This window comes from Anser cygnoides, chromosome 3 (assembly GCF_040182565.1).
Source record: "Anser cygnoides isolate HZ-2024a breed goose chromosome 3, Taihu_goose_T2T_genome, whole genome shotgun sequence".
NCBI lineage: Eukaryota > Metazoa > Chordata > Aves > Anseriformes > Anatidae > Anser > Anser cygnoides.
This window is the reverse complement of record NC_089875.1, coordinates 66040306-66068003: the sequence shown is the minus strand read 5'-3', so window position 1 is coordinate 66068003 and position 27698 is coordinate 66040306. Positions and strand designations below refer to the sequence as shown.

The 27698-nt window shown below is 39.3% G+C and overlaps 1 protein-coding gene across 6 annotated transcripts in view; it reads left to right on the top strand.

The window, feature by feature from the left end:
• Positions 1–25167, top strand: part of TPD52L1 (TPD52 like 1) — a 55518-nt gene extending 30351 nt beyond the window's left edge. For 3 of the 6 annotated variants that reach the window (XM_048065514.2, XM_048065517.2, XM_013175406.3), the window contains 5 exons: positions 7947–8048; positions 14341–14355; positions 17037–17075; positions 19088–19148; positions 23401–25167. In XM_048065514.2, coding sequence (XP_047921471.1) covers positions 7947–8048; positions 14341–14355; positions 17037–17075; positions 19088–19148; positions 23401–23532 — 349 coding nt within the window. In that variant the 3' untranslated portion in view covers positions 23533–25167. The other 3 variants (XM_048065515.2, XM_066994326.1, XM_048065518.2) reach the window with 3 other exon arrangements.
• The last annotated feature ends 2531 nt before the right edge of the window (positions 25168–27698 follow it).

Genomic DNA, 27698 nt, shown 5'->3' with positions numbered 1-27698 from the left:
GATATTATGTTAGCTTCAAGCAATTCAGGTTTTTATTTATGTTTTAAACATAGATAATTCATTTATTTAGATGCTAGAAGAAGGATAATGTTAGCAGATTTCCAGGTTATTTATTTTAGCTTAAGGAGTCATTAAAAATATCTTTACAGTGATATTTAGAGACCACAACTGAGCTTTTCTAATTAACATTCTGCTACAAAGGAAAGGTTTTATCTAACCTAAATGCAGTGTGTTTACTTAGCTAAATCTTTTTGATTGGTGGTGCTTCTATAAAGTTTTCACAGTGCTTTCTACCCTTTGGTACTTGAGATTTTCACTGTGTACCACATACAGATAAGATGACTGCTTCGAAGCTCAACTATTCCATGATTCTGTACAAAATTAGGTTAAATCTTTACAAAGGCAAAGTCTGGAGATTATTTAGTCCAACTCCCCCATTCAGAGCAGAGTGAACTAGAACAGGGTGCTCAGGACTATGTCCAGTCAAGTTCTGAACATATTCAAGGCTGGAGGCTCTACAGCCTCTCAGGGCAATCTATTCCAGTGTTTGATCACCCTTACTGTGAAGAACCGTTTTCTTATTTTTAAATTGGCCTTTCCCTACAGAAGCAGAATAAGGATCTCTTCTTCAACTACTCACTGAAAACTATATTTGCAAGCTTAGTTCTGCTGATAGGGAACCTGAGGACAACTGTATAGGTTTCCACAAATAGTGGGAACTCGTGTTTTGTAATTCAAATTTCTGCCAGATGATAAGAAAATAGAAAGTAATAGTTACACTGCATGTGTTTTGGACTTAAAATCTACAGTACTTGGAGCCTCCATTAATATAACATTAAATATATAGCAATGTGTGCCAGAGGATCAGAATCTTCTCAGGAAGTTGGCTATAATTTGTGGGCAGTCACAGGCCTACTGTGACTTTTAAGAACTTGGTATACCGTGTTCCCACACACATGCTTGTTATGAGTGGTAGTAATGGAAATGTGGGTGTTCCTGTTCATTGCAATATGTAATCACCTTTTGACATTTTCTCCTCTAAATTTGCAAGTAAATGCACCGGTTGTGTAAGTGAAGAAATAGGCATGTTGGCTTTAGCAAGCGCGTTACCTGTGTGTGGGTGTGAACTATATGGAAATAAAGGGAGCCTCTAACTTCCAGTGGTTTTTGGTGTCTTTTGGGTCAGGCCTTTCAATGTTCGTGCCTTTTTCAAAGACATTGTTTTTTTGGCCATTTTTCTACATATACCTATTGCCTTGAACTTGGAAGGGAGCCATAATGGAAAGTAAGGTTGGAGAAGGGACTTCAGGAATTTAACATAATCTATTCTCATTGTCCCATTCCTGAAAACTATATGGCCATTTGTTTATGCCAGAAGCTTCAGCTAATGGAAATTCCGTAGTGACTTCAGGTGATCTGTTCCAGATCGTTGAATGTACTGCTAGTTTCTCAGAGAAAAATCCACTCTGATTATGGTTTTGACCCAGAAAACGTATACACATATATTGCAGATATCTGTAAATTTCTTATCTTACGATAAGAAGAGGAGGCATGAGTGTAAACTGGAATCTCTGAAATGACCAGGTTTTAAAATATCCAGGGGAAGGTCAAGGGAAAAAGGGATAGAAAAAAAATAAAGGAAGGGAAGGGAATGGAAAGGCAGAAATGAAAAGAAAAGGAAAAAACAGAAACAAAAGGAAAAGAAAGGAAAAGGGAGGCAGAGATACATTTAATCTGCATAGGTTTTTTTTTTTTTTGATGTAGTTTACAGTACAGAGCCCACAGACAGTATTACTGGCACAATTTAAGGTGCGATAAACTGTGAAATTTTGTCCTGGAATGTCCTAAGATCATCTGTGCTTAAGCCAACATATTATGGCTTTTCTACTCAGGTATTAACTGTATCAGAACTGCTTGTTTTTTCTCTCATTCTATGCTACACCACACAAGTAATGCCTTTCACAGTTGTATCTCCAGTGTTTTCCATGGTTTTGAAGACTACAGTGCAAGACAGCACAGACTATTTGTCACTGCTGCCTGGAATCTTTCCTGACCCATGACTCTTCCCCATCCTGCTGAACAGCCAAATCTTGTGTGCTGCACACAGATTTCTGGCTTGAGGCAGATTCCCTGTGGCCTGCAGAGGGTCGGTTCCCTCAGCTTTGCCCTTCTTCTCTCTATGTGAGAGGAACTACCTGGGGCATAGTTCCTTTGGCTGGTTTAGGCATATGCACCCATCCAAGTGCCAGCACAGTTTCGATTCTCAGCATATCTGGGAAAAGGAAGAATGTCTAAAAAATACATCTGTTGTTGTTTTTGAAGTTGGAATGAATTTCATGTGAGCAATTAAAGAAAGTAGACACTTCAGAGTGCATCTTGGAATATGAATGCTCTTAGAGAATGTTTTAAGTATGTTATCTGTTATTCATATATGTATTTATTTCATTTGAGCATTAGAATTAATTAATACTGAGCTTCTCTTTCACAGAAAATTAACAGCAAAAGAGTTTTCTGGTTGAGTTTCTCAGAGACTTAGATGCTTTACGTTGATTCCAGAAAATAACATTCTTAAGCTGACTAATAGTTTGAAAAGAAAAAAGAAGCAAGCTCCATAGGACGTGGCTTGTGCCACCAGGCTCTGCTCTACAATATGGTTTTGTTGTTAATTGTTTGCATTTTGTTGCATCTTATGTAATCTTCATCACAGAAGTGGGTTTCACAAATGGATTAATTTTGCAAGCAAGCGTTGATGGAGAAGAACAACGCTGAATGAAGATGTGCTAATTAGCTGTATGCGTTGTCATATTTTACAGAAGCTGATTTTAAAATCTTTATTATTCACTGTAGTAGGTCACATATGCAGCTTGCCATGCAAAATATGAATATTATCTTTGTAGCCTACTTCTGTCATTAGGCCGTATATTGTGCTTATGAAGGAAGGTTAGATTTAACTCTGCCATGTAAAGGGCAGCTCTGTGCTGAGCTGAGCTGAGATCAAATAGCATGCAGTACGATTATCCTGTCTTAGCCTGCAGATGATGTTGGTCATTTAAACATCAAGTTCCCTGACCTCTCTATATGTTTAATGTTTGGCTATATTTTATATGAAACACCATTTCATAAAAGCTAATGCAAGAAGGAAATAGTAATCTTCCTTAATTTGCTTTAAGTGGCTGTAAAAATGAGCCAGTGAGACTTGGTTGCCATAAGATAATACAACCTAAATGCCGTATATGAAGCTGTCAGGTAAAAATGCTGTCAAAATATGCTGCAAGTCTGTTTTGTCAACAGCATATGTAACAGTACTGGAGATGTGATGTATCTTAAAAGCTTCTTTTAAGTGTGTTGAGAAGAACATGTTGTCAGAATATAACTGTGCCATATCAATGTATTTTATGATAACTTCTAATAATATCAGTTTTATAGACATTTTCTATTTTAAAGGAATTCCTTATTTAAAAAAAAGACGTTATAATCGAAGTCAATGGATAAATTTTTTAGTTGAAAGTCATCTGAAAAAGGTAATATTTGAAATGATGAGTTTGATTTACAATTTTACAGTTGTGCCAGCAATTCACATATACCATATCCATTTAAACCTTTTTTGTCTACAAAATACACTGTAAGTATTAGTAAGTGCTAAATGAAAAGCATAAACCTGGATCCTTGTTAGTCACTATAACAAATTCTCCTGTGCTATGGAATATGTTTAGATGCCACAAAAACAGAGCAGATATTCCTACTCTAACTGCCTAAGTCAAGAGTCTCTTGTATCAAGTTAGCCTGTTTCTGCTTTTACTAATTCTACTGGGCATCTGGCATAATGTTTTTAAACTCATGACCATGATAGTGACATTGTATGACTGTAAGAAAGAAAGGAATGGAGCCTGATGATGTATTTGTGTAAAATGCACCACACTGTGGGCTTGGTAGAAGGTGGTATTTCTGGAACCTCTGTGCCCTAAATTCACGGTATTCCAGTTCCTGCTGGAGCCTTTTTGACTTGTGGTTCAGAGTCATGAACTTTATTTTAGCCAATGATTCACTATTGAGATGCTTTTACCTTTCCTGATGATCTCAGTGATCAGTACTTGCCTAATGTTGGCCACTAACAGATGCCAAAAGGATGAGAATGTGAAGGTATTGTACATCACTTGGCACACCAGAGCAGTTGGTAGGAGGCCTTGAGAAAAGTCATACCTATAGCACTTTATTCCCTAGGATGAATGTCAGTAGTTCTTAACTGGAATAGCAAACTTCATTTCTACACTTAGAGGTTTCTGAAAATTATGCAAGCTGTTCAGTGTCTTAAAACAAAACTACAAACTGCTGTGTGTTACATGCAAATATGAAAATTGATGGCTCATATTATTAACGTTACATACAATCGAGAAGGTTCCCAGAGGTCAGAAAGGATATGATGGAGGTCACTGATACCGGTGTGGTGACAATGGGAAGGTACTGAATGAATGCTGTAAATACAATCTAGAAATAAAAATATCTAAACCTAATACTGTGCTGTATGGCAATACAGAGTATAACTAAATGCAGTAAGGCATTGTACTCTGGAAAGGTCATTAATTTATGAAGAAGACGTTGATATGCATAATGGTGGAGAGGCAGGGATGGGGTATTGATTCTTAAGCTAGTTATCTGCAAGGTCTACTAAGATGCAAGTTATCGTTTCTTGTCTCTGCTGGCAGGCATTACAAGTTGCACAGCATTTTTACCTATGTTGGTTTTGTTCCTTAAAGCTGTTCTTCAGCATTGCTGGTGGGGGAAGGCATGTCAAAGGTCATTTTTGCAAGTTGATGCTGAAAAAAGACCAGTTGCATAACAGTCTTAGCTGGATTTACACTGTTGTGTAACATCAAAAGTATTAGAAACATAAATGCAGTCTCCAGGTCTTTCTTGCTGGTAAAAATACTGGGGAGAACATTGCACTTAGGGGATTTACAGAGGAAATGCAAATCAGAGTCATTTCAGCCAGTTCCCAGAAGGTGTATTCTGACCAAAGTAATGTTAGAAATACGAAAGGGGCTCTACTGTTTCTCAGTTGAAGGGATGTCTGTCTGCTGTGTGGGGGCATTTGGGACTATTCTCTTAATGGTTTTACATGGTGTGAAGAACCTGCAGCACAAAGGCAGGACATGGAGATACAATCTCATAAAGCTAAGTATGCCCTTGCATAAAATGGAGTGTATTGAACAACAACAACAAAAAACTCAGAATGAAGGCTGCAAAATACTTTACTATGTACAATCAGCCTGTACTTAAACAGTGTTTGTTCCTAGATATATTTTTATATGATTATCAACTTCATTGAACATATATATAGAATTTTGCGTATGCTTTTGTATGGCTAATGATATGGCTAGTGATATGGCTATCACTTTGATCTTGAAAATATTCTAATCCTTATTATGGCCCCGGTTCTCAGACCATCCCTGTGATGCTTTCTGATTTCTGACTCAGACCCCCCCATAAAAGGGTGGGGAGGTGACAAAGGAAGGGAAGTGTTGGGGGTAGATCTACTTCTGCAAATGCAACTTAGGGTAAGAGTTCAACTTAATAAAAATTTGTCTGATAGTTAAAAACAGGCTTAAGATTTGAACTGAATATCAACACAGTAATTTGCAAAAAGATCCATGGTCCCTCTTGCCTGTCTTCTTGTAGTAGAACTAGCTGAGCCAATGGTCATCCCAAAGTCTGTGCCAAGGCTGGGTATGTTTGGTTAGAGGTGTTGTGACCAGACTGGATGGAGCATAGGTGAAACGAGCTTTGCCCTGCTACCAAGGACCTTTTAGACCTGGAAGTCAAATCTTGGCCTTCATTTTTGTCATCAACAGAACTGTGCTGAATAGATTTGGAAACCTCTTTAGGAAGATGTTTAAAGGCATGTATGCAATAACGTGGGCGTTTTAACAAATGCCCATATATATGTATAAACTAGCAGGTAATGGAAAGGTGTTTTGTTTTTTTTAGTTATTCGCATAGGCAACACTTACGTTCGTAGTTCAAGTGAGGCATCATCAGCATCTATTTTAGGGTCTCATTCCACTCTCTGAGATGAGAGTATGTCCACTGACATCAAGAAAATGACAGAGATTTAACCAGTCAAGCTAGAGAACGAGGCCTCAGTGAAATAAGAACATTGCAACCTTGCTGTGTCCTGTGAAAAACAGCAAGGCTGAGGAGAAAGGAGACCCAGTAAAAAACATCTCTTTGGTTTTGTTCGTGCTCTGCACCTGAAAAAGAGAAAACGGGCATAACCAGCGCTACTTCCTTTCTAATTACACTTTGTGCTCCCTCTGTTACTTTTGCAATGTTTTAGCCTTTGTTGCCATTCAGCATTAGTGGTTGAGATTAATTCAAGTCATCCAACAAACTCCTGGTTTCTGGAGATCTGGTACCCTCAGCTGCTTCCTTTAAGCTTCCGTTCTAGTCAGTGGAGACAGAGACGAGCACCTTCACAGATTGACACGTTTCACTTGGCAGTTTTAGAACTTGTTAGGCAGTCTTTAAGGTATTTTGGGGGTTAGGAACATAAAATCAAAGTATTTGTGCTGGGGAAAAAAATTGGTTGATAGAATTCTGTCTGAAAGAGTAAAGCATTACCTGGTATCTGCCTTCTAGCCCATGGTTTGTACAGCAGAGGCCTCACTGGTGGACTTCCAGCTGTAGGTACTACCAGGGCTAAAAGGGCCTGACGTAAAATGTGATGTGCCTTATTGCAAATGTTAATCTTTTCTTATTTCTCCTCCTATCTCTACCAAGTTATATTGCATTCATATATCTAAAAGTTAGAAGAAAATACTCTGTTTCTGTTGCAAGAATTAGGCAGTGGGATTTTTGTATTAATCTCTGGTGTATTTTGATACACATTTGCAATCTTACGGAACTTGTTCAAAGGAGAAGTAGGACCAAAGGAGTTGTACTTCTGAATTTTTCATGATCGTTTCTGCAGTCCTTGTCTGCCAAGGTGCACCACAGTATACAAGACTGATTGTAATAAGCTCTCCTTCTCTTACTAGGCCAGTACTTCTAATTATGAACTTGTCTGTGTCACTGCTCCCAGTGCCAGATGATTTCCTTGGAAGGAAATCTCTGACATGTTCAGTTAGTTTACTGAGCAAAAAAAGGCATGTGTACAGAAAAGCTTGATTACTATGAGAACGCGACTTAACTGTACTGAAGGATCTGTGTGGATTGGAGCATATAGTCCAAATCAGTAAATTAAGATGATTTTGTGTTTGAATGTATATGCTATGCATGAAATGAGTAACTTCAAAAAACAAATCAGTGATCGGTGCTATTTAGAATATGCATTCACTGTCTAGATTTTTTCATCTTTCTTTCTTTCCTAAAACCTTCTTCCTTTACGTTTAAAAAATAAGAAATATAAAGGTAGAATTGTAGCATATGGAAACAAATTTGATCTATGTTGTCTAATTTGAAATACCAATAAATAATTTTGAAATGCATCTTTTAGATGTATCTAATGTGTATGTATGCATGGAAGAGCACGTATGTTAGCTGATTCTTTCTGTGCTTTAGAGTGCAGGTTGTGCCAGAAAGTCAGTGTCTGCTGAGAGAATGCTTATTTGATGTAAATTTACAGAAATTGTATCAAACAAGTATTCAACAAATCACTCCATTCTGCTTCTAACAGCTTGTGCTTACCCTCTCTGAAGATGTTATCTTCAAGGGGGACAGACAGGATGAAGGATTGCTCTGAAGAGTGCTTTGCTTGCATTAGGATTAAACTGCATTTACAAAGCTGTGCAGAAGTGGGCAACTTTGTAATTTGATTTGTGCTACAGTTACTATTTTTCTTGCGTTTTTGATGGGTGGGACTTTAAGATGCAGAAATAAGGAAAAATAATAGCAGGGGATTATAGCCTTTCTTTTTAAAAACTTATTATTTCTGTTCTCTGTTTTTGTAGTTACAAGAAAACACACGAGACCCTGAGCCATGCAGGACATAAAGCAACAGCAGCTATCAGCAATGTAGGAACTGCTATCAGCAAGAAGTTCGGAGATATGAGGTACAAGGATCTGCTTCTTCTCTGTTCTTACTTTGACAGACTTGTTATGTTTTTTCTCCTCAGCTTTTCTTTTCCACCTACATTAGTGTTCTAAAGTTTCAAGTAGTTTGTAATTAAAGTAGTTTATAACATTAATTGTTCTGAACCAAAAAAAAGGGATAACGATGAATGAAGATATAATTTTAATTTTACAAGCTCAAGGAAATATACAAATAAAATACTAAATACTGCAGTTAGATCTTTATTAACCCTGTTTTATTCATACATAGATTCTGGAGACAAAGATCATCTGAAGAAAACAAGCTTGCCTTGGAGCTGTTCCTGGAAAGATAAATAATATTAAATAAATAAATAAACATTTCAGACTTTTTATATCAGCTCTTTCAAGTGTACAAAAGATAAAACAAAAGTAGTACCACATCCTGAAGACGGGCTTTGTTACTTAGGAAACTCTTACTCCCTTGTCTTTTCTTTTTTTTTTTTTTCTTCTATCTGTTTCTCACTATCTGCATACTTTCCATATATTTGTTTCTAGGTGTTTTTAACTTTCAATGTTTTACTTATCTGAAAAGTATTTGATTATTGCCTTTGAGCTTCACTCTGATAGTCCAGGCCTCCTAAAATAGGAGGCAAATTTTTATTCTGTTTGTATAGGAAAAAAAAAAGAAAAAAAAAGTGAAAATAACAGGAATTGAGGGGAATAATTCCCATTTAAGTACAACTTAAAAGCTGAGCTTTATATGTTGGTATATCTTTAAAAGTGTTCAATCTAAAGTTCCTCAAAATGAAAACATAAATGAAGAAATTGTACTCTGCAAATCAGCACGTAAGTTTTCAGCTTAATAGCAGCATTATAGAATTTCATCTCAGGTGTTTCAGGGAATTTATTTTTTGTGATGAAATAAATGGACTTGAATAAATACAATATACTGTCTGAGCTGCAGAATTAGGGTCTCATTTATTAACAATAATGGTATATATTCACTTTTTGGTAATTCTCACTGTGTGAATCCATTTTACAGTATTTCAAATACTTTCTTGTTTTTTAATGCAAATGGATTTTTTACCGCTCTCATTTTTACTTTGAATCTTCAGGAATCTTTAGAGTCGCATCTGCCTCTTACATACAGCTAAACACACCCTCTAGAGAATTATTGCTGTTTTTATAGGTGCAGGTGAAAAAAGGAAAAACTTCATCATGGTAGGATCTGCTTTACAATGTCTTTTTCCACATTACAGTTTAAAATAGAAATCTATTGAGTGACTTACAACCAGTTCATGAACATAAGCTAAGAACTTTTTGACTTAATAAAGCTAGACAGATATTGATGCCTAGGAAAGGTTATAAAAGTAAAAAAATGTGCAATTACATTTTCCTGGTACATTTGTTTGGCATCCAGCAATCTAAGCTGAAAATTTTCTGAAACAGAGGTGGAAGCTTTCATTTAAAAGTCTTTGACAGGTTGTTCTTCATAAACTTACTATTTATTTATTTAACTTGCAAGAGCTTTTGACATTCATAACACCTCATGTCCCTCCAGATTAACAGATAGTTATGTGATAAAGAGGTGTGTGAGGTGTGTTTATTCGTTCATTCATTCCCTATTTTGAATCTACTTGGTCTTTACTTTGCCTTCTGGCTCTTCTTTTGTGAGAAATATTGAAATATTGTAGTACTACTGCTGTCCTTCATGTCATTAACGATTCCCTGAGGTTTTATCATGTTGTTCAGTTCCTTCTTTACAGGCTGAGGTTCCAGTTGCATGAGTTGTTTTCACAATACTGTTTTCTGCCTCTGTTTCTTCTTACTGCCTTCCCTTTTTTCACAGTTGTATTGTGTATTTTTGAGAAATTCATGATGAGAAGTGGCATGTGGCACACATCTATTCTGTTTTGTCTTGTGCTCTTTCTAACACTTCCTCATATAACAAAGACAAGGCCAATGCTCAGTGAACAGGTTCTGCTGCTGCTTCAATGCTTTGGATCCTACAGCAGTGCTCAAAGAGTTGGTGTGCAAATACCTAGAACACTGGTTCTTGGTGCTGGAGGGAAGGATGACTAACAACTTAGTACTTCTCAGGTCCTATTGCTTGTGCTTTGCATAGTATGTGAGATTTCTCCAAAGGCAGAAATGTTTTCACCATAATAAATGACATTTTTCCTTTAATATTTCCCTTAATGGCTGCTTTCTTTCACCTAGTTATCAATGCCAGCCCCTACCCCCATGGTGATCACACTTCTGACTAGCACGTGGAAAGCAGATGGGTGGTATTTAACTCATTAGCCCTTTAGCCAAGGGCTCAAAGTAGAAGCTAAGTCCATAAATGTTTTGATTAATTGAGAAGCTTGTTTCTAGTAGCTTAATTTGATCAAAGTGATTACCTTAAAACATTTTTCAGGAAAATTTGAACTTACTAGCACTGCCATTTTTTGTGGAAGCATGCTGTTTTAAGTTAGGTTTTCAATTATGAGAGCTTTCTTGACACATGGCAATGAAGAAGCAAGCAGTATAGCCAGTGTCCCCGTGTTACATAAAGCATGGCATGAACCGGACGTTCTACATCTGCTGAACAGCCTAAGTCTGGAGTAACGCTTTGTATGTTCACCCCGGTAATGAAACTGGTGGAAGATCTTGGTGCAGGTTCAGTTCTGTGAGGGGTCACACTGTAAATGTTATCACATAAATGGCCGTGTTTAAATTCTACTCCTCTCCCACTCCAGCGCTAGCCATGGTTGGAGGAATAAGCTGTAAGGAGGCACGCATCCTTTGTTTCATTGTTTGCTTTTTTGCTAATCCATACAATTTTATTTCAGTGATCATGCATATGGATTATCATGAACCCTTCCCTTAATGCTGGTTTAAACACACATCAGATTCTGGCTTAATTCTATTGTTTAGGCACTAAGGCTGATGCTCACCAGTGGCATCCAGATGCTAATCCCTGTTCTGCTTTTGTTCAGAATGGGCACTTGAAACTGCTTTCTAAAATCCAGATGATCATCGTAATTCCTCATATGTTGAGAAGTCTGATGTGTTTGGCCTTTACCCCTGCCTGGGGTGGTGACAGTTTTGAAAGAGCTTACAGTCATCCTGATGCCATCAGGTTTTTTTCTTGCCTTCCACTCTCAGCTCTTATCATCTCTGTGAACATTTTCTGACATGGTTAAGGAAGGCAAAGGAGAAGAGGGGAGTCCCAGGTCACTCATAGGGCAGCAATGTGGGCCTAGATCTCTAAGAAGCAGAGGTTACACATTTCAACATGTTATTACATTTCAACATGTCTCTTGCTGTGTTGAGCAGATGTGATATGTGGCTGAGGGTCTTTACCCCCAGCTCCTTTACATAATGGTGAACTTTGGATCTTGTCCTGCAATACTACTGAACTACTCTACAGCTGTCTGTGTGGGTCTAAGAGTTTCAGATCTGCTTATGGCTTATCTAGAAACAAGTCGTCATACCTAGTGGGAGAATTTCTGATTTTTTTTTTGTTTTCTTTTAAAGAAGAAAAAATAAATAAGGAAACTACATACATTACTACTATATGTACACTACCACTTACATTACTATCCAAGTAAATGCATTTAAAGACTAAGCTAACAAAGGCATGCATGCAGATTAGGATGTCAGCAGTTATACTGCTTATACATCCTTCATTCAGTTGTCTCATACATTCTCTTTAATTACATGATCACGCAGACCTCTTTCAAATTCGTTGCCTGAGATAAGCAAACTCTGAAAATGAATGAAGGTAATATAATTCCTCAGTGCTGCCAGCAGCTGAAAGGGACATGTGGAAGGAGACAGAGGACAGTCAGGAAGAGCTTGGTGGTGTGAATGAAGCAGATGAATGTGCCTCTCAGAGAAGACTGGAGCCAACAGAGAAAGCACAGGAGGTCCCAGAGGGGTGGAGGAAAGCAAAGTTCATCCCTCTGGAAAGGGACAAGGGAAGTTCTGGAAATGCAAACCAGATACTGGAGGAAAGAATTAACCTGTTGCCTTCTAAGCATCTAGAAGAAAGCACAATGACAAAAGCAAAAAAGGGTTTGTCAAGATTATTTTGAACTGGCACCACCTGTAGTAGAGGATGGAGTGGAGGCACAGGATAGTGTTACTGTTTTAGCAGGAAGAGGGCATAGGGAGCTGAAAATTACATTCAGGGAATAGGGAAGAGGTCTCATCATAATATAGGATTATGCAGGTATCTGTCCTGAGTCTGTTGCTCTTCAGCACTTTCACTACTGGTTTAGGTGATGGCATCATGTATGCACTTAACCCCAAGATGACTGCAGTGGGAGGGAATCCAGGCAACTTTAGACAGCAGGAGTAGAACTCAAAATTAAATGCTGAAATAAAAACTGATGAAGGAAAGTAAGGTACTGTATTGACAGAGGGCAAAAAATCAAACACAGAGATGGTGAGTACAGACCAGCCAGCTGGGCACTGGCTCTGCAGAAAAGGGCCTAGTACGTGCTAGGCTAGTGGCTCGCAAATGTGACACAATTCAATGTTGTCATGCTACTTTTGCTACTACAAACTTAATTCCAGCTTCCACAGGAGTGTTGCCTACAAGATTTGGGGGAGGATTGCTCTGCTCTGCTCAGTTCAGATAAGGTCTCAGCTGGAGTATCCAGGGCAGTGCAGGGTGTGCACGTGAACTGTAAGAAATGTGGAGAAATAACGCAGCAATATTCAGAGCTTCAGAAAATACAGCCAGTGACAGTGTGTGAATGAGTTGGCATAGAAAAATGGGACTGAATAAAGAAAGAAGAGGGAGAATGTAGTAATGTAGTAAGTTTTATGTGCAAGTTCAGGAAAACATTCAGCTATGAAACTGAGCAGTGGCACAGGTTACTTCTGAAGGCTGTGAAATCTCTCTCATTGGATGTTTTTAGAAGCAGGTTAGGCCAATATCTGTTGAAGATGGCTCAGGAATCATTAACCTGTTTTAGTGCTGTGGGAGCGGATGCTTGCTGTGCCTTCTCTTTGTGCATTTCCATCACCTAGGGGTGCTCCGGACACTTAAAAACTGTTGCTGAAGTCACTGAGAGCTAAATTCCCTGAAATATGTAGCTGTCATACACCAAGCTATCATCCTTAAACCTCAGTGTCTCTTAATATCCCCTCTAAAGGAGATGATGATATTATCTTGTTTCAAAATGTAATTTCCTAAGCATTTCTTTTGGTGACAGGTGAAACAGCTGTTTTCTCTCATTTCTACTGTCACTTGCCCCTTCAGTCAAGCTGATTTTTAGAGCTCTGCAGTAACACAGACTCCTTTATCACATGGCTGTGCAAATATCTGTGTTAGCATGGAGCAGGGGGTGGCTGGTACTGGGAGGCAGCAGGTAGTAGAAGAAGGTTATGACTGGCAACAGTATTGCTGAAGCTGCTCTAGGCAGAAACGTGTTGTGGAGATAAATCCATATATGTACGAGAAGTGCATGTGTACATGGTGATGAGCCCTGTAAATACCTGTGAAGAAATCCGTGCTTTTCTTCAGAGCACGGTGTGAATAGTGTGCAGTAAATAACGCATCACACCACGCACTGGAAAAGGATGTGAAGAATAACTATTGAAGAATGTTCATTAAGCGTGTGCCACCTATCTGGCTCGCTGCATGAGGCAGGTGTTGCCTTGAAGTGGTCGTTAATTAAGGCTACATCAATAATACACTGATGAAGGAGAGGCTGTCTGCCTCATCATTTCTTGACTTTGGCACCTTAATGACATCCTTTAAATATTGCGTATCAGTGTGACTGTCCCAGTTCCGCTACCTTCATTAAGTTTCTTGTGAGCTGAAAAACAGCGTCGAAGTGTTTCAAGTACTAATTTAAACAAGGAAGAGGTATTTTAGAAAATGCAATTCTAGGAATTAAAAAGTTTTTTATTTTTTCGTTGTATCTATCTCAACTCAGATGATTAAAAAATGTAGAGGGAGGAGTGAGGAAGACATTTGCTGATGTACACGTAAATTTCCAGTTAGCCTGTACTTCCTCCTTAATGAGGGTAACGTAGGACTTTGAGAGGGAAACCAGTTAACGTTGATTAAATCTGATCTAATGAAGAGGATATACAACTGTGTGTAGTGAAGGAGTGTGTGAAAATTCTTGCCTTGAAGGAATCTGAACGGATCCACAGCCTAGCGTGATTTCCAGCAAGAAGATTTGGATGCAAATGATTTTCTTTTTCTCCTTGGGCAGTTTGGCATGCTACAGATACATATGTAAATTTTTGTTGCATTTTCATAATACTTCTAACTCTTGCCTTTCTTTTCTTGTGCATCCACCAAAGATCGCATTCAATTAGGTAAGACACATTATTGTCCTCAAAAACTGCCTCTGTATTTAACAGGATTTGTTTTATGGAATGTAATACAGTAATCTCTCTCCTTTCAACTTCGTTATGTATGATAAAAATATTTTCTACTTAAAGTGAAATGCCTCATTTTTACAGCATGTTGAGTATAATGAGGAAAGGACTGGACAGCGTGGCTAGAGTATGTTTGCCTTGCTCTTGAGTAGATTAGTCTCAAATTCAAATAATGAATGCATTCAAAAGATGCTCTTGGGGAAACCTGCTTATATGTAATACCATTCTCTTAACCATCATTTTCTGTCAGAGGTTGGAACTCTGCACACCACAAAATTTCTATTCAGCCAGCACATTTTTATAAAGATTTATTTAAAAGAAAAAATTACTGCCTCATCAATAAGCAAAATTACATTAGTCATGAAGCCTACATGCTGACTGTTTAAAAGTCTTCAGCCCTGGGGAAATTTCCAGTGGTAAGACGGATTCTTAACCTAATTTTAAAAAAAAAAAAAAACGGTATTTTTATTTTTTGGAGCTTGAATATACTGATGCTGTAAAGCACTTCGACATATGATGAATTATGTATGCTGAGAGATTCTATACGCAGTTTGGCTTTACGTCAGTACACCCAACAGAGAGGCTGAACAGCCCTGAGTGCCTGCAGTCCATCTGGCCTGGTAGTGCTGCCAGTGCATGGGGCAGATTGAGAAAAACTTCTCTGTTCAGCTAAGTGTCGTCCTAATGAGGGCTCTTACTTCATTGAGAAAACTTCAAAATGTGGTATAGATTGACCTTATTATCTCACTCTGACATGAAACAAAACATAGTATCTGGCAATATTTGTCATGAAAGATCTCCATCCTCTGCCTCTGCACTGAGCCCCTGAAATCCTTCACCATCACAGACAGGGATGTCTTTAAAAAAGATTAGTATTTTAAGTTTCCAGTAAAACATGATATGTATTGTCACTATTCTTACAACTTGCATCCTCACCTTTTTAAAGAAATTAAAAGATGAACTTAGTAAAATATTCACTTAGTATTCAGATCATCTGTCACATGCCATCTCTCAGCTGTGCGAATTTAATTTGGCACAGTGTAATCTTCTTATTCAGATCTTTATATTTGAAATGTTTTGCTGCTAGAAGAGGAGCAGTGTATGCTGAAATACTTCCAAACTCTTATTTTCTACCTGTTCATCGTGTGTTATAAGACTAACATGACAAGCATGCTTGTTTCAATTAACCAGAATTGTTAAAGATCTGCACTCATGAAATGTTTGGGCTAGTTTTTCATAAATCTTAAATATGATGTGAAAAATTGAACATGAAAACTGTGTTGTCTGGTGTCGGTTTCTGTCCATCTGAGTTTAGCAAAAGCTTGGCATGCACACAACAGAAAACAGTTCGTATAAGTCTCTCTGTTGCACCTTCTTGCCAAATAGCTCCCCCCGCCCTGAATCTGTAAAAAAAAAAAAAATTGCTTTTGTGTATTTATCAACACAGTGCCTCTCTGAATTTGTATAGTTTAGAACAAACGTGCTGTTTATATGAGAGCTCTCATTTTTAATGCTATGATCATGCTTTGCTTGATTGCCGCCAAATGTTGCTGTCCCTTAACGCTCTTACTTTTTTCAACCAGACCAAGCTGCAGCTGTCACTCAACACTGAAAGTAGCCACACATGAATTTTGGAAACAGCACATACTCTTGCAGTGTGCAACTTACTCATAATGTTCAGATGTAAATGTAGTTACGGACAGTTCTTGCACTTCAAATAAAGACTATTCAGAACAGTGTTGATGCTTCCAGCAGTAGTGAAATTAGGACAGCAGATTTGACTTTGGTGGCTCAGGTAGAAGAATGTGGCTAGTTAAGTCAAGAGGTTAGGATGGGAAGCCAGCTGCAGGGGTAGAGGTGCAGAAGAGGATAAGGAGATTTTTTGAGTGTTGTAGAGACTCCATCCTCTGCCTTCCAACATCCTGATACACACACTGCTGGGAAGTCTGAGGAGGGAAGAAGAGAGCGTGGCAAGGAGAGGTGGATGAGAGCTTTGGAGAACAGTGCTTTCTATGCTTGGTGATCCCAGAAGAGATAGGAAACTGTTACAGCTGAGTGGCTTGCTTGCTTCTCTGTTGAAAAAACCTCTTGTGTTAGGCTATACAAACTGGGGGCTAGTACTGTCCATTTTGGCTCTATGCATTTTACATGCAACAGAGGCAGGCAGTTGCCTGCCTACCTACTGCTTTGAACCAGCTCTGATCAGGTTCACAGACCTGAGGCATGCTGCATTCACCAAGCACAAAGCTTATTGTCTGTGACTGAGGAACATGAAGGTAGCTTTCCGTTCCTCTGTCGTAGGTTGCATGTCTGTGTAGATAGCGGGGTTGGTTCTGTGTCCTTTAAACGGATATTGCCAGGAACTTCATTATTCTTTGAGCCCTATGCAATTGCTGTTCAGTTGACCTGACAGTGTGGTGGCAAGATCTTCAGTGCTGAATGTGAGCTGGAATTCACAGGTAAGTTTGACAAGCTGTTGCCATCGGGAGTGGAGTGCCAGTACTCTTATGTGAACTTTAAAAATAGTTATATTCAAAAAATAAAAACAGTATGTTGTGATCTTTTTGCAAACTGGATTTTACAGCTTTTTTTCCATATCTTTTGCTTTCATCCCACAGTTACTCTATTCGCCATTCCATAAGCATGCCTGCAATGAGGTAATATGCTACCCATATTGTGCTCACTATGTTGACGTTCAGCATTGTAATGAGGGGGGAACTGCATACCTTGATCCTAATAATGCAGTTTCTCAGTCAGATGGCTTCAATCAATTAAGGTTATTCACGTAGGTTATTCACGTAGATAAGGTCTGTAGGACTGGCCGTCTGTGGTTTTCTTTTTTTTTTTTTCTTTTTAATTGCGTTAACTGCTTAACCTCTTGTTCGATCTTTTGAATAAATGGAGCAGTTCTGAGATGTATTTGGGTAGTTGAGTGTTATCGGATTTGTATTACTGAATCTGAAATTCAGTTGTTTTGCTGTCTCTAGAACATCATCCAAAGCCCATTAATGTCAGCGATGCTTTCCACTCCAGCAGCTTTGGATCATGCTCCTATGCAGGGATTTTATGAGTGCTTTCTATATTTTAATGGCTATAATCATGCTTTACTTGACTGTTGCCAAATATCAATGCCTCTTCAAGTAAAGCTCTTACTGTTTTCAATAAAATTAGGATCCAGCTTCCTTTTTATCCTCCCAGTCTCTAAATATATTAATATTCTGGCTCCCTGCCAAGCGTATGAGGAAAACAAACCTCCTAACCACACAATGGATGCCACTTCGTTCAGCTTTGGCAGGTGAATAGTTTAAGGCAAACACTCACCAGAGTGACCCATGGGTCAAACAGAAATCATAAAACAATTTCTTGAAGGGTCCTTTTGACCCTTCAGCAGAGACCCTTTGACCCTTTAACAGAAACCAAAAGTAAATCTGCATTGCTTTTCCAACTGGCTTCTGCTTGCCCTGTCCTTAAATTAGAGTCAATTTAACTCTAATCTGATGAGGGATATGATGTAAATGTGTTTGCAGAAATAGAGGTCACTACCATGCTCTTGATAAGTTCCCAGTGCATGCAAACAGGAACATGCAAGTTTTAGCAGCCATTGGCTTCATCATTTTGGAGAGTAAACCATAGGCTGCTGCATTTGCCATTCCCCGTGGATGGCACAGGTGTATGGATGAGCACCTGACAGGGAAAGGTAGTTCCTGACATCTTTTTGTTTTGTTTGGTGAAGAAAGTATAAGAGGAAGCCTGCTGGACAGCAGTTTCTGAAGTGCAGACTCTTCACTAACCATGAAGCACAAAGCTTGCTGTAATTGAGAACATTAGAACAGTGTATATGTTATGTTCATAATATTAAGACAGATAATAGTTGTGGTCAGTGTGTTCTGCCTGCAGGAAGAAATGCAAAAAAAAAAAAAGTTGCATGCATTTAAAATGAGAGAGAAGCTATGTTTCAAGTAATGGAGAAAAGAATGAGGTTGTAAGGCAAGCTAGCAAACCAAGTATGTCACATGCTTTAAGAAGGAAAATCACAGCTGTTGCTTTTCTTAAGATATGTTCAGCTCACAGTTCTCCCACAAGCAGAGCTGTGTTCTTTTCAACGGGAAGTGAAGGCCAAGCAAAGCTTAGCTTTGTTAGACAGACACGCTAGGAACACAGACTCCCTAAAGTCTTCCTTTGAAAGCAACAGCTTACACCTAGGTCACAATATCACAGATGGGGGCGAGGTTCCTCAAAGGCATTTGGGACCCACTTCCTATGTAGTTTTAATCTCCATCATCATAGCCTCTGCAATGTTGAAGTTTGAACAACCATCTTTTTAGTCATATTAATTATAAACTTATCAGAAGAAAAAAATTGTTAATTGCACTATGGCAAAGCAAAAATAGATAAAACCATAGAAATGGAATATTTAGGCCATTGTTCTCTGGTTCTTCCTTCTGAGAGCATAATAAAATGTATCAGAGGATGGGCAGGCCAGTCACTGCTTGGTCTCAGTTACTAGGCAGGTTCTGCTTTTGCGACTGTTCATAAGCTATCAGTCTACAGATCTGTGCTGCCAGCCAGCCTTCATTTGGTCCGTTGTTGCTTGGTGAAAACTGAAGAAATTGTGAGGTTACCTCATTAAGTTTACAACTGACTTGCTTCAACTTTCTTTTTCTCTTAGGAATTCTCCAACTTTCAAGTCATTCGAAGAGAAGGTTGAGACCACTGTCACAAGCCTTAAGGTAACGGTTAAAGACTGAGTTATATGGCTATGCTTGAAGTGTGACAGCTTAGTTGTCCCTATCCTTTGTACAGGAAGGTGATTGAATTTGCTGTTGAATCAAGAATTTCATGCAAATATCATGCAACTTCAGAAGCACTATTAGAAAGTGAAAACAAATCAGAAAAATCTTCTTTCTCTGCTTTACTGCTGTGAAGCTACTTCTGTTGCCTGCCAAAGTAAACGAGCAGTCTCAAAAATGCCAAAAATATGGCCATATTGAAGTGGAAAGAAGAGACATCTCAGGTGTAACCACGGTTGATTGTGCTGTGTGAGGCAGAGCCATGTGGAGACGCAGGGTCCAGTTTTGAAAGCAGCGTGGTCTCATGAGCTTTGTGCTGTGCCATGCCAGGCAGACACAGCTGTTTGTCTACAGACTGAACTGAAGTCCTGGCTGGAGCTACTCTGCTTGCAGCGCTAGAGATGTACTCACTGAGTGCCCCTGACTCAGCCGGTGTGGGAGCTATCATGTAGCTCTGGTTTGTCATACCACTTATGCTCTCAGCACTGAAGTAGTCTTTCCTTAATGCAGGTGTCCATTTTCTCTCTGATTCAATGTTTTATCTGTATTTAAAATTTCAGAACTATATTAACATACGTGCTGTGGGACAGAAACATCTGATGAGAAAGTTATCAGGCATCACTAATAACACTTGTTAAGGCAGGACAGAGAATGGCAAACTTGCATCAAAAGTGGGAACAAGAGTTTTTGTCCCCTGATGGTTCTTATTCATCTGATAAGTGTGCCCACAAAATGGCATTTTCCTGCTATAGAAAGATTCTAACATTTTACGTACAGTCTCTTAGTAATCAAGGGCCAAATGTATCACCTCATTTTGTGGGGAACTGACAACACTGGATTAATGTCAGCAGGCATTACAATTTGTACAATATTAAAGTGGCAAGAAGATGGCCATCCACCGGGGAAGGGGCATTCCTTGTTACATAAAATGCAAATTACCACTAGAACCGAAGCAGCAGGTGCACGGTCAAGGTCTGTCTTTCCAAACCTCTGTGAAATCATACAGCAGGTAATATTTGCCAGTCAGTGTCTAAGGAAAATACAGAGCAGTAGAGAACTTCATTTATTTTCACGTTCCTAAATCAGCATGTGCATCAAAGACTGCTGAGCTGCACTATCATTTTCAGCTTTTTCACGTTCACTTTTATTAGGAGATAGTCTGCTTTGACAGCTTTAAGTCATGATAATGTAGGGTGATGGCATCTCCATTGCACCCTGTCAGAGACAGAAACATCATTCCAAGGTGGGAGGCAGCATCCCAAGGAAGTCTAGTGGCAGAGCTAGAACAAAACTCTGACCTCTGGGGACTGAGCTCAGTACCTTTATACACATTCGTGTTCATTCTTTCAACCTTAGCTGAAAATTCTTTTTACACGCGATCTCCTTGTAAGAAAAGCCATTCTTGCAGTGGGGTGCCGCAGCTAGAAAGATCCGAATTCCTGCCTGTTGCAGCTGGGTGTTATCACTTGCTTATGGTTTTGTGTTCCTTCTACTTATGTCCATTTAGATAAGGCATGCAGCTCACTGGAACACCTCAGGTCTGAAGTGGAATATTATTTTTTCCACCACTTGTCAGTTAGAAGAAACTTTGTTGAAGAAGTGCAGCACTTTCTTTTAGTCATTCAGTCACTAAACCTACTCTAGGGCTTTTAGTGCTGTCAGTACATTTAGCTCCCAAACTTGCTTTTGGACTCCTCCAGTCTCCACAAATCCATTCTTCCTACAGTTATGGCTAACCTGTGAGAAGGCAGCCCAAAGCCTTTTCACCTTGCTTTGAGGGCTAAAGGAGAATTGTGAGTGATGCTGTTTCTGCATCAGGGGTGGGGTGGGGTGTCTGTTTCCACGTGTCACTTAGAAAGAGGAAAATCTGATTCAAACTGCTCGGCTCTGAAGACCGTTTCTTCTCACAGTGATTTACTTGAGGAGCCTGATCGTATTTTGCTGATTGAGCCAAGGCATTCTTCTGGAGGAATTCCTTGTCATGCCAGCCCTTATCCTGCCAGGTGCTCAGGGTGCTCCTAGATCTCCTTTCACGGAATCTTTAGTTAAACAAGACAAAACAAAATGTCTGGAGTCTAAAGTCAGCTTCTGCATTCCATGCAACTTCCATTTCATTGTCCAGCTTTATTGGCAAACCCACTGACATTTTCTCAAATATTTTCTGCCTGTATTCTCTTTCTTTCATTTCTTTGGGCAAATGGAGGAAGGAAGATGGAGTCATGGACCTAGGGTGCCACCAACACAGGCTGTGAACATTTGGGAATGTCTCAGAACTGTTCATCCTTTTTCCTCTCTTCTGAGGCTTCTGAGGACTTGAGGAAGTCCTATGAGGGAAAAGTATAGGCTGTCCTTCCAATTCTAGGGTCCTCCTGTGATCTGAAAAAATGGAGAATGTTCTAGAGAGGCTTTCGGCAAGAGACTAGCAGCAGCATTTTATATATATATATATATTTATTTATTTTATTTTTGGTCATGTTAGCTTCAGATCTTCAGTGTCCTATAGTGTTCTGTGGTCAGTGAAAACTGGCTTTCAGATTTAATTCATTTAGAAGTCAAACTTCTAATTAGATTTTATTTGCTTTTGATGGTGGATTTTGGATTGCAGCTTTCTTAGGAGAGTGAATTAGTTTACCTTCCCGTGGAAATCAACAGGAACTGGGTGCCTGACTCTTAAACTTTTCTGAAAATCAGAATGCTGATGAACTAAATGTTTGTTGTGAATACTGGGGTGTTGGCCAGAAGCATTCAGTAAGTGACTTGTGTCATTCTTGTTTTCTCATGGAAGAGTAGGCAGAAATGCAAACAGAAAATGAATCTTCATTAATAGTTTTTAGGTACCCAAATTTAGATGCACCTTATTGGAATCATTTGAAATAGTGCAGGAATAGTCTCTACCTTCACATTCACTGTGATCGGTTTGAATCAATGTTACTTTTGTGGAGAATTTTAATTAGGAAACAGTCATGAGCTCTGCCATGAAAACTTAACAGCTTTACTAGGCAGTGGCTGCATTTTCATTGCAAGTTCTGGGCCTACCAGCATTTATCTATATATATACATATATTACTCTGTTACTGGAAAAAATCAAGGATAAACTGATACTTTCTAGTCAGCCGCTGTGCTGACTTACAGAATGGATAGAGACTTACCTCTTGAGACAGGAACTTTTAATAATTGTGACTCAAACTGTCAGAGGAAATAGTCGAGCATTCTACTACCGTATTTTATTGAAATTTCAAACCAGGCGAGCTCCTGTGCTAGCTGATGAAACAAAGGATTACATGGGATTAACCCTTTGGAAACTTAGGACACAGTGTTCATTTAATTAAAATAATCTTCCTAAGCATTTGGTGGCTGGTAATCTGGAAAATTGCCATCTTTTCTTTAACTCCTGCTGCAGTTCTAGGATGGAGTGGAAAGTTCTGTCCTATTCTCAGGCATGAATCAACTTAGATCAGGCTTGTCAGCAAGACAAAACCACAAAAGAATGCTCTCTTACTGAGACAACCCAATCAAACCTGCTTTGTCTCCTCTTATAGTCTTCATCGTTTCCAAATATTTAGGTAAAGCTTTTTCTTGTTTAGGAAAACTGTATTTCAGACTTTGAGCCGTATTTTTTTTTATTATTATTATTTTTATTTTTTATTTTACTTCTTATATTTACCAATTCAGTGAACTTTAGCATTTTGAAAGTAGATTACTTGTGAGCACAGTTATACCCATTAATGTAATTTGATTTTTTTTCTCCCAGGAAAACGCTGTATATATACCAGTTAATTTTAATACCCATCCCTTATTCAGCCTGTGCAGAACTGGAAAAAACAGAAAAACAAGTGTGAGGCGCTCATGTAAAGAACCACACGAAGGTCACTGGCACGATACAGGATCCTAATTCAAATCTACTTAGGGGACAGTTCCTTAAGGTTTATGGTAATTCTGGACAGATTTGACGATTGTGGCTGAGACGTTTAAAAGCTGGTGGAGGAAAGGGGTTGCTTTATTTAACTTTTTGTATAGCTTTGTTCTTTTAAAAAAGAAAAAGAAAAACAAACAAAAAAAAAACAACCACCACCCATGTTCTCTGCCTGCTTTAAACAGTTCCCAGCCCTCTGTGGCCATGGGGTGAAATGCAAATGGGACTCGCTACAGCGCGAGCAGAGGAACTTGCTGTTCTTTCTTTGCCTTGTTTCAGACCAAGGTTGGTGGGACAAGTCACACTGGGGGCAGTTTTGAAGAAGTTCTCAGCTCCACAGCCCACGCCAGCGCCCAGAGCTCTCTCGCTGGCACCCGGCTTCCCGAGAGTGAAGAAGAGCTCCAGTGCTAGGCCGGCGGCCTTGCTCAGAGACTTGCCTGGACCGTGGTTTCTAGGCCTCTCTCACGGCCCAATTTGTGCAACAAGGTTTTGTCAGTTTTGGAAAATTGCCTCCCTAGGCTAGTGCCGGAGAAGCATTTCTTCTATTTGTATTTTGGATATGCCATTTTATCGTCGGGTATTTTGTACGCCATAGGAACCACACACAAGTAATTGACTCATAACGCTCTAAAATCTATAACGTGACCAAAATAATTTTCATTTTAATGTAACTTCCTTCCAAAAATTGCTCAGTCTCTCTTACTTAGTTAAGTATAGCGTTTTCTATCTGCTGGTTTCTAACCCCCCTCTCAGTGCCACATCAGACAGATGGACCTAGAGCTGTGCAAAGATTGCTGCCAGCAGTAGGCCGTAGACCAGCTGTCTACCTGCCATACCAGGTGCCCTTTGATCAGGAGTGTCTGTACATGATCTATTTCCTAATGGAATTAAAATCACTTATTGTCGCCCCAAAAAAGTTTTTTGTCCTTCACTGATAACAGTCTGGCATTGCCCTTCTCCATCCGTTCGTCAGCAGAGCTAAGGACAGGAAGGCACACCCGGTTATTCATACAGAAATTAAGCTGATCACAGCTGCCGATGGAAGCTGAACGTTGCAGCAGGAAAAGCTTCCGTTTAAAAATACGTTCTGTTGCTTGCTCTCTGTGGTTTGATAAGACTCAACGGTATAAGCTAATTACAAAGGGAAGTAGAGCAGGGGGGGAACCTCTAATTTTTCCTCCCTATCTTCCCCTTAAAAAGAAGGGAAGGTAAATTAATTATGACTGAACAGCACGAGCCTCAGTCAAGTTACAGCCTTAAGTGGAATACAAACCCAACAATTGAGTAAAGATGTGCCATAGGTTAGAGAGGCCATGCCTTCAGTCCACATTGTGGAGCTGCTAGCTTGACTCCAGTATCCTACAATACACACAAGGAATAAGTGCTTAAGTTTTTGCACCAAATTTTTTCCTGCTTCATTCTTGGGCATAATTCTACTGACTGCATTATATCTACTTAATCACCGAGAGCCAGCCATCTCTCAGCTTTGATTCAGCATGTTTTCTTGCATCCTTTTAGCATAGCACTTCTTTTTAAGAAAAGAGCAGCACACTTGTGACAGTGTCTTGCTGTCTTAATGAGCACTTGTCAGTCTGCATGTTGTATTACTCAGTTCACCAGACTGAGATGAGCACAACTTTATCAAAAGTATAAACAAAATGGAAAACAGTCTGGCTACTTTGAAAATGGATGCTTGTTTTGAGCATAAGCCAAAGTTTCAAATCAGTGTTAGTGAGTTTGACATTACAGACTGCTTAAAATCTTGTGAGGAAACGTGGCTTTAAGTGATTTTTTTTTTTTTTTTTTTCCTGTGTGGCTTTTGTTACAGTTTTCACAAAGTTAGAAGTCATTTAACTTATGTCTAGTAGAACATTAAGAACTTTGGACATCTATCTATCTCAAATGCCTCTTTAGTGTGATTTTTAGCATGGAAGCAAATTTAATTAGGTCTTTAGTACAGTTTTCTTGTGTGTTTGCTAGCTTATTTTGCAGTGGTTTTGTGCATAAACATGACTTTATTTAAATAAATAAAAATATTAATGGTCACTTAGTTTGTGTAAATGAAGTTATTGATATTCTTAGCAAAAATAAATTTCTCTTACTCTTTTACTTTGTGATGTTTTCTTTTTAATTCCATGTATTCACAAGCAATACTGTGCATCTCTTTTCTAAGCCTTGCTGTCACAGCAGAGTATCAAGGTAAATTGCAAATATATAAATTGCCATTCCTCCAGTTTTTAAAATCTGTTCACTCCCATCCAGATCTGAAATTCCCCATGGAAATCTGTGGCCCAATTTTTGAAAATTTTGAGATTCAAAGGAGAAAAATGACTCAACTGCGTTCAGTAAATGTGAAATGTGCAGCAGAGAACAAAGGTTTGCATTGAACTTTTGAGCAGGGTCAGTAAAGGTAAAAGGTAAGAATGTGGACTGGATGGGGAATTAGCCCTCATTTTTGTGTGTGTGTGTGTGTGGAGATATATATATATATGTTTCTGGGAAAGCAGTAAATTGTTTTTTTGCTACATTCATTAAGAGCACAATTTAAAGACCTTGTATCAACTAGTTGAGGTAGGTTGGCCAGACAGGCTTCTCTTCCATATTAAGCCTTATGTGTTACTGTCATTACAACAGCTACCACCCTGAGTAGACTCCATCCTGATAAGAATAGGTCACGAGAAAGATATGGGAGAAGGAGATTTCCACACAGGTCACACATCCAGGCAGGCTGTAGCACACTTTTCCTACATGTGAACGGTACACTTCAGTAGTGTATTAGGAAGCCTGACACCACTGGCTATCTGCTGGCCTTTCTTTCAACTTGTCATCATGGCTCAGGCTTTCTGATTGCACTTTTTTCTCCAGCCTCTTTCCAACTAATTTCCTATTTCTATTAAAATGCAGTGCCCAAAGCTGACATATGATTGCAGCAAGTAGATGGGAATGTAGTGTTACATGGAGTACATGCCAGATGTATTTAAGCAAAAACAAAATCCCACACAACACACTCAAACTATGGCTGTTTCCCAGGATAATATTTACCTTTCTTGCAACAGTGTGCTGCTGACTCAGGCTCAGTGCTCAGTCCCCCAGCTCCCCTGCAGAACTGGGTATCGCCAGCCAGGAAAGCCTCCGGCTGCGTTGGAGGAACTGACTGTTCCTGCTGGGGCAGCACTTACTGTGTGTTCTCAAACATCTTTTCAAGACCACTTTTCTGGTTTGTCAAGATTGCACTCAATCCTGTCCTTCAATGTATCTGGCACGCTTTTGTGCTTGGCATTCAATACAAACTAATGAAGACTATGATTGCACGCACCTCAGTGGGATAAAAATAGTGAAGAACACTGGGCCCTGGACAAAGCTCTGCAGGGCCCACCCCACCTCGCTTGCAGTATGATGATCAAATACCAGTAACTACTATTTAGTGTCCTACTGCTCAGCAAAGTGCAGACTGTTCTTTCAGCGTCTCCACAGGGCACAACTGCTGCTTTGTGAGGTTCCCTGAGCAGAGTAGGCATCCCACACCTCATCCAGCCCAAGATACTCTGCAGCTCTTGTGAACTGCACAGGTCGCTGGAGGCAAAAGCTCCCAACCCCTCAGGGAAGTGCTCTGTGTCTCTGCCAAAGGCACCAGCCACAGAATGCAGTCAGGCCCAAAGGTTTGCATCAAGGAGACATCTCCTGGAGTCATGGTGCCTGAAGACCTGTGCTCAGCTAAATTACCTGCCTTAAAAGGGGATTACAATTCAATTTATTTTCATGCTGCCTCATCTGACATGAGGCTGAAGATAGATAGAAAAGCTAGCTCTAGATCTCTACCATATAATTTTTCCAGGTGCAAACTTTCATTATCTGGTAATTGGTACATCATCCTAATCTCCTGCTGCATACTCGATACAACAGATGATAACACATACACTGGTCTTGTTTTGGCATTTAACACCACTACAGCTTTACTTGACAACATACTGTACTTGAGCATTATTACTTCCACCAATACATCGCAGCAGGATTGGTACCGGTGTGCAACAGCTTGAACAAGGGAAGGCAAGCTTTACACTGAAGTAGAGTTATCTGCATTAGACTGCACCATCCTCAAAGGCCCCTTCCAATCTCAACTGTTCTTTGATTATCAGTTATCTCTGCAAGAGTCCGTAAGGTCACCAGTTTGAGGTGAGTGGGAGTTAGGCATACTGGTCTGATGTAAACCTCAGCACCATTCCCTGATAAAACACATAGTAGAAAAAAAATGTATGAACAATAAATGCATCGAGAAAGTGTAACCATGAGATTACCAGGGTTTTATCCACCATCACTTGTACAGATCAAAGAAAATCTCATCTTTAAGTTTGTCAAGAGCTTCCAGAGAAATGTGCTAATTGGTCTCGCTTCCAAGTACTACAGTGAACAGATATTAACCTCTGTGATGCAGTGTCCTTAAATCCACACATTCTTAGAAGCCACACAAGAAGACTACCTGTCCCGGTCAGTGCACTGCATGAACAGATTTGTTTGCAATCAGATAAATTTTGAACTTACCTGAATTTTGCCAGCAGAGAGCCTATTTGTGAGGCTGC